The following is a 7,735-nucleotide window of genomic DNA, read 5'->3' as shown; positions in this document are numbered from 1 at the left end:
AGGGAGGGGCGCCGCGGGCTGGGGAGGGGGCGCGCGCGCCCTGCGGTCCTCCGCGCCGCATCGGTTCCCGGCGCGGGGCCGCGGCGGCGGCGGGAGGCGGAGGATGCGGACTCCGGCGGCGGCGGCGCGGGCCAGGGAGGACGCGGGAGGATGAGGAGGAGGCCGGCGGTCCGGCCGCGCGGCGCCGGGAGGAGGCGCAGGCGGCGGGGGCGGCGGCGGGCGGCGGCGGGCGCGCGGGGTGCGGGCCGGCTCGGGCGCGGAGGATGAAGTGGAGCGTCCGCGGGGCCTGCGCCGCGCTCTCCTCCTGCCTCCTGCTCGCCTGCGCGCTCAGCGCCGCCGCCGTCGGCCTCAAGTGCTTCTCGCTGGGCTCGGAGCTGCGCGGGGAGCCGTTCCGGCTGGGGGCGGCCGCCGGCGCCTTCTACTCGGGGCTGCTGCTGGCCGCCGGCCTCTCGCTGCTCGGCGCCGCCCTGCTCTGCTGCGGGCCCCGGGACGCGCCCCTCGCGGGGCCGGGGCCGGGCCCGGGGCTTGGGGTCCCCGCGGCCCCGGCAGGGGCTCCAGAGGCCGCGCCGGGAGAGCCCGGGGCCGCAGCCGGGCCCTCAGGGCCAGTGAACAGCCAGAACCTGCTCTTGCTCGGCGTCCTCGTCTTCATGCTCGGGGTCCTCAGCGCCTTCGCGGGCGCCGTGATCGACGGCGACACCGTGTCCCTGGTGGAACGCAAGTACTCCCACTACTGTCTGCCTCCCCGCGCGCCGGCCGCGGCCCCCGGCCCGGCCCCCGGCCCCGCGGCGGCCGCCCCCGGCCCGGCCCCCGGCGCCCCGCGCGCCCGCAGCACCCTGGACAGCGCCACGTCCGCCAAGTGCCGCCAGCTGAAGGACTACCAGCGTGGCCTGGTGCTTTCCACCGTCTTCAACTCGCTCGAGTGCCTCCTGGGCCTGCTCAGCCTCCTGCTGGTCAAGAACTACAGGTCGTCGCAGGCTCGGCGCGGCCGGCGCGGCCGGCGGAGGGGAGGCCGGGCCCTGGCGCGGCCCCGCGGCGGCCCCGGGCTCCGCGCGCAGCCGCCAGCCTCCCGGGCGCGGCGGGGCCGGCGGGGCCGGCGGGGGCGGCGGCTGCAGCCGCGGCCGAGCGAGGCTTCCATCCTGTCCCCGGAGGAGTCGGACTTCGCCGCCCCGGGGGACTGCGCGGGCTTCGCGGCGCACCACGCAGTCTCCTACATCAACGTGGGCGTCTTCCACGCTTTCGACGAGGCGGGTGTGGAGGTGTGCTGCGGGGGGCACCCGTCGGTGGAGCTGCCGGGGTACGCGCCCTCGGACCCCGACCTCAACGCCTCCTACCCCTACTGCTGCCGGCCGCCCTGCGAGGCGGGGAGCCCGTGGGAGCCAAGCCGGGCCTGCTGAGTCCCCGGGCCCACCCCAGACGGACCGCGCTCGAACCTGCGCGCGCCTCCCCGCCTGGCCACCGCAGCGAGGGAGGACCAGGGCTGGCGTGGCGTTGCACCTTCAGGGGCGGACTGGCCTCGCGTCGCTGAGGGCTCCTCGCCGCGAGACTGGTCCTTCACTATTATCATTTCTGTGTCTGGGAGGTTTCTCTTCTTTTCTGTGTCTGTTCGTATCCGGATTCCATTTTAAAGTTTACAATAAATGTTTTGGGGTTGCCTCGCCCCCATCGCACTTCTCTTTGGCAAGTCCGGTCCAGGGTGAGAGAGCTCAGAGAGCGAGGGTGATTTCGCGGGAGGAAGAACCCTTGCTGAGAGGACAGAAAGAGCAGCTGGTACTTTAGGGATGGCAGAAGTGAAAACGCACCCAACAGCAACACTTTGTACACGGATGTGCCTGCTTTTGTTGATACTTTCTTACTGTAAAGCTCTCCATAAACAGTGACAATGTTTGGTAAACTTATTGCAATTTAAAATTGGTTAGTTCCTTTATTAAATTAATTGCTATGTTATTGGAGATATTCATCAAGTTGGAGTTAGGGGGTGTGGACACACAAATCAGTTTGGGGCAAATGGTTGAATTTGGTCAAATGTTGAATTTGAACAGTTGTATTCTGCTAGGTGGTTGACTCCATCCAACCTCTTTCTAAAGCTAACTTTCAGACATTTCTTTTTTTGGAAACTGGCCGTGGGGTTTCTACTGCAAAGCTGAGCTTATTTTTGGTTAATATATATGAACAATCCGATCCTATTTTGGAAAATCACAGTCATAGTTTTTCTGGCAAAGATTATTTTCCTGTTAATTAATTCATTAATCTGGTAATTTTGCATATTATAGCATTTCATTTAAAATACACCCCTTAAATAGCCTTAATTGATGTGGAGGTCATACTTTTATACCCTTAGGGTATACATGTGTGTGCATACTTACACACACGATATGAAATGCGTTCTAGGTGACAGCAGAATGTGTTTCCATCCAGTCTGGTGGGCTGGCTGGGAGCCAGGCTGGCTTGGAGTCTTGGGGAAAAGGTTGTTCAACTGCATGTGCTGGAATTGTGGTGCCAGACAGGAATGCCGATAATTTTCAATGTGCTTGGAGCAGAGCCCCACCCTGGCCTGACTAGTGTGTGTCTCCTGCGAACGGAGGTGGGGACACACCCAGTGCTCTGCCAGGGGTGGGCACCACACAAAACACTTCAGGTGAGAAAAGCAAAATAAATCATGTGTGATATCTTTATAGTGTATAGGGGCTCACTTCTAATTGTGGGAATGTAGCTAGATTTAGGGATGGAGGTGGAGTTTCCAGGTCCAGGCTCTGGGATGAGACTTCTCAGCTCCCAGGTATCTTGCACAAAGCCAGAGTTCCCTATACCTAGACAACCAAGGCCCGCATTCCAGCTGGGACCTGGCCAGGCTGCCCATCTGCAAGTGGAGGCTACTGGAGAGAGGAGGTCTCACGTCCATGCAGAGGAGTGGAGACCTGTCCCCATTCGGCACCTGACCCACGGAGGTGGCAAACCCATCATGTTGATGCTTGGGCAATTACTGTGTAACGTGGGGGTCTGATCAGAGGCAACAGGCCAATGCTTCCTCCTTGTTATGTTGATGCCACCTGAGGAAAGAGGATGATTCACAGCCAATTTAGTCGATTCTCATCCACAGTTCTCTTCAGATATTGGCCCATATTCAGCCTCTGGATTTAGCAGGTTGAGGGCATGGCCCAGCTAGTCCCACTGCTGGTCCTCACAGAGTGGCCCCTCTCATGCCCTTGTATCACCAGCCCACTGGCCATCAAGCTTATGCAGAAAATATGATACATGGCAGCAAAAGTGGCTTTTAAGATACTTTTTCCATCTACCTGTGTCAGATCAGGACGGAATTGCCAGGTGTTTCCTACCCACTGAGCAGGGACGCTCCCCACTGCTGGAGCAGAGCTCTCATAGACAGCTGCCAGGCTGACCCCCCAGAACTTACACAGTGGAGGTAGCTAGGCCAGTGTACCTCGGATGGGTGGGCACATGGTGGGAAGGCCACTGGGCAGGGACCATCCCAACAGAGCAAACAGCATGGACACAAGATGTCACACCTCCCAGCATCCTTCTTGTTCTTCGAAGTGTTCCATCTTAACATAATTTGTACAGCTTAAAATTTATATGCCTTATGAATCTTTCAAATTTGCAGTCAAAATCAGTGACCTCTCTAAAGTTTCAGACATTTCTTGGGATACACCAGAAGGCAGAAGGGGGGTGAGGTGGGTGGGGCCAGCACAGGAGCCAGCCAGAGCATCGGGCCATCTGTGCGGTCATCTGGCCAGGCCAGCAGGGAGCATCTGGGGTGTGCCGACAGCTGCTTCTCCCCTGGTGAACTTCTGTGTGACCAACAGACTAGATGAGAGTTTTCAAGGTGGGAGTGTTTCTAACTCCACAAATATTGTTAACTCCACTTTATAGAAGCTGATATAATGCTGTGGGATACCAGGGTTTTATTTTTTAGAGTTTATTACAGGAAATAAAATCAAGTCTCCCTAAACTTACATTGCTCCAAAGATCACTACTCAGGGAAATGAGTGGGGAATTTTGAATTAGGACTGACTTCCTTGGGACCACTCCCACGCCTTGATGGGCACCTGCCTCGCAGAACTCACTTCTCATGCACGTCCATTCTACTTCTTGTAAATTTTAGTTTTCTAGAATTGATTCCTTATGCTCCCTACAAAATAATGCCAGTCCCTGGAACTTTCTTAAAATGGGTACTTCTCTGCTTCTCAGAATAATAAGGAACTCCTGGCTGGCCTAGCGGCGGCCAGAAAGAATTCACAATGATGACAACGTCCGAGAATGAAACAAAACACATTTAGTGTTGTTCCGTGGCTTAATGCTGAGTTTGTAAGTTATTATTTTCAACACGAAGGTGGTTTGTCTTTAAGGGAATACTTTAAGATAACACACGAGCCACCAAACAAGGCACGTTCACCTAGATTGGTCAGCAGGCCCTCCCAGGGTCTCAGGTATCTTTCCTTTGTCAGAAGGGGTGCTCTGCCCTTGGCAACACAAATCTGAACCACACAATTGAATTTTTGACTGAAATTCAATTAAACAATCATTTAATTTTAAAAACCAGCCAGACAGCGTTTGTGATGAAGTTCGTGCAGCGATTACGGATTTTACTCCTGGCCGGTGTCATGGCACAGTCCCGAGGCCTTGAACATGCACACACACACACACACGTACACACGAGCGCACAGACCAGTGCACATAAACACAAATGCATGTGCACACACATTACATGTGTGCGTATGGCCACACGTGTGTGCACACACATGAACACACATACATGCAAACAGACACACGCTGCCTCATGAGAAGTGTCTGAAGGCCAGGCCAGCAGGGGTGTCCGGGGTGTCCAGGGCTCCAGGTAGAACCTGTCTGAGTTGGAGAGGCCTGGCTGCAGACTGGCACATCCCCTGGCCGTGTTGTAGGATCTGTACATGGGGAGCATGGCTTGGAGGGTTCCTGGTGGGTGCTGAGCTGCATGGAGTCCTGCACACTCTGTTGCATGCTGGGGGAGGAGAGTGGAGGTGGACCCTCACCTGGATGCTGGCACAGCACAGCAAGACACATGCGAGCTGCGCTGGCACCGGTGCCAGTGGCGTGGGGCAGGCTGAGCTCCTCGGTGCTTACGTGGGTCTGTGTTGCACAGACACCTATCACGGCTTGTTGGTGCTGACCTCTTTGGTGTCACCTTCAGCTCAGCTCCCACGCTGAGCAAGGGCTGCCTGCCCGCCACTCTGTCCTGTGGTGCCCTCAAGGTTATTATTGCCCCAAAGCGCTGCTTTCTCATCAAGAAAGAAAATTAATAAATGACAGAGACCTTAAGAAAAGTGAATCCTGGCATATAATTATGTATAAACTTTATATACCTATTTACCAATTTCTTACAGGAGACAGAGGCAGCAGTCTAACGCCAACTGGTTGACTTTCCACGTGATCCAATATTTGCTTGATTTCTTTAATACAGTGACTGACAGAAACAAAACACCAAAAAAAAAAAAAAAAAAAAAAAGGAAAGAATTAACTTCGGAAAAGAGTCTTCATGAATCATTGTGTCCCCAATCTGAATTCTCTAAGGACTTCCTGGGGTGGCAGGAGAAAGCCTGGTGGTTCCCAGAGCTGTGTTTATAACAGTTGTCTTAAAATCTCCGTGTTTAGAGGGGATCTATTTGTACGTGGGCGTTTCAATTAGAGAAGCCCTGATCTCTGTTTTGCCTTTTTATCTGCCATTTATCAACAGAATGTCAATAAAATGGCTTGTTACTTTGGGATCGATAAAACCTGTGGTAAAGCACAACATATTCCTTTAAACACACAAACAACCCTTTCCTCCTTGTCTCCGCATGGGTCTTGTCCTGGCCCTGAAGACCGTGGCCGAGTGTGGCCAGACCTACCTGGGTTGTGCAGAACAGGCAGATGGGTGGACAGAGACTGCTCGGGCCCACACCACCTCTGCCCCGGTTCTGCTGAGGGCACTTGGAGGGGTACCCACCTCACCTGCCTTTCTCCCCAACACCCAGGCCCCAGATTTGGCCTTGAGTACTTGCTGTGGCCCTTACCCTTTTCCTAAACCACCAGCTTGATCCTTCTCTTCTTCTCCACTCCCGGTGCAACATTTCCCTAGAACATGGGTCAGATCATGCTCTCCTACTCAGAAACTACTCTTCAAGAACTACCCTTTTGCTGAAGGAAAGCAAAAGTGTGTGGACCCGGCCCAGCCTGACCCTTTGGCTCTCTCTGTGAGCTGCCAGGGGCTGGCAACAACCTGACCAGGGGCTCCTATCTGTTGGGCTCTATGAATAAACAGTGTGGCAACGTCGGACCCTGGGTGTGCAGTGGAAAGGCAGAACGAGCTGTGGTGCTGATTGGGAAAGGAAGGGGGTGTGTGTCTAGAGTGAGGTGCGGGCCTGATGCGGTGGGCCTGGACCACCACAAGCCCCTGGAGCGTGAAGTCGTGGCTCATGGCTTCCGTCACAAAGCCCCACAAACTGGGTGGTTTGTCTCACAGTCTGCGGCCTGAGATCAGGGTGTTGGCGGGGTTGGTTCCTCCTGGGAGCTCCGAGGAAGAATCGACTTCAGATTTTCTCCCGAATTCTGGGGGTTGCTAGTGACCCTTGGTTTTCTAATCTCTGCCTCCATCTTCATGCGGCCTTCTCGTCTGTCCCTGTGTGCCCTCCTCTGTGTCTTACAAGGACATTCTCACTGGATTTAGGTCCCACTCTAATCCAGTGTGATCTGCAAAGAAGGCCATGCTCTGGGTGGACCAAATTTTTTGGGGGACAACACTGAACTCAGTGCAGAGCTCAGTTGGGGTTTATGGTTTGCTCATTTTCTCCTGCAGGAAACATTTAAGCCTTTCTGTGCGGGGCTATCTGCTGAGGACCTCAGAGGACCAGCACTCCTTGCCCAGGACACGCTGTGCGAGAATGAAGCTGTTGGAGCCCTCATCAGACCATGGGTATTTAAGGACCTGAACAGATCATCCTGATGAATAGTCTAAAAAAGCTGAAATATTAAATTAATTGCCCAAGAGAAAAGCTTTCTGAAAATAAGTTATATGTGGTCTATTTGCAAATATTTTGAGATAACAGCCACAATAACTGCATTATTTTGCAAATCCAGACAGGCATATGTCATTCTGCTCTCCATGCAGGGTTGGGGCAGGAGTGGCCTCAGTGCCGGGGAGGTGGGGGCGGCTACCAGTCCAGCTGGGAGATAAAGGCTTGAGGGCCCAGGCTATACAGAAAGTGACTTTCTCTCTTTGACAGGGATTCCTCTAGGCCTCTCTACCGCAGGGAACTTGCAGGACCTTGGGTCAGCCTCTGTTCTATTTATCTTATGAGCTTCCTTTCTGCCTACTCTCTCACCTCCAGCCTTGGTTCACGGGTTCTCGTTCTGTGAGAACGCCCTTCCCCGTCCCCCTGACCCTGTGACCCCTTGTCCTGGCTCAGCTGGGACATCACATTTTCTGGGACCTCCCTTGAATTCACCTGCAGGACAGTGTCTGCTCTGCATTCCTACACTTGTCCCAGTGGGCATGTCCATGAGAGTCCCTCTTGCATTTTCTGTGTAACTTGGGTTATTTTCCCTAAATGCATTACTTCAGTTCTGCACTGTGAAGCCATCCCCAGCCATGAGCTCACTGGCCTCCCTCACCTCTCCCCCAACCCCATCCATTCCTGAGGCTGGGGAAAGAAGGCCCTATCAGCTGCCAGAGGCCTCATCCTCACTTGCCCATCCAACAAGGGTT

The 7,735-nt window shown here is 54.8% G+C and overlaps 1 protein-coding gene across 1 annotated transcript; it reads left to right on the top strand.

Annotated features, from left to right (window-relative positions):
• The first annotated feature begins 263 nt into the window (after positions 1-263).
• On the top strand, positions 264-1,394 carry TMEM271 (transmembrane protein 271). Its single transcript, XM_048211808.1, has one exon. The coding sequence runs from the start codon at positions 264-266 to the stop codon at positions 1,392-1,394; it is 1,131 nt and encodes a 376-aa protein (XP_048067765.1).
• Positions 1,395-7,735: the final 6,341 nt, after the last annotated feature.

Source organism: Ursus arctos, unplaced genomic scaffold, assembly GCF_023065955.2.
Source record: "Ursus arctos isolate Adak ecotype North America unplaced genomic scaffold, UrsArc2.0 scaffold_9, whole genome shotgun sequence".
NCBI classification, from domain to species: domain Eukaryota; kingdom Metazoa; phylum Chordata; class Mammalia; order Carnivora; family Ursidae; genus Ursus; species Ursus arctos.
The sequence above is the reverse complement of the archived record's forward strand: the minus strand, read 5'-3'. Positions and strand labels throughout refer to the sequence as shown.

What these genes read in the sequence shown, in the direction of transcription:
- TMEM271 (XM_048211808.1), top strand. Translation starts at nt 264, where the DNA reads ATGAAGTGGAGCGTCCGCGGGGCCTGCGCCGCGCTCTCCTCCTGCCTC.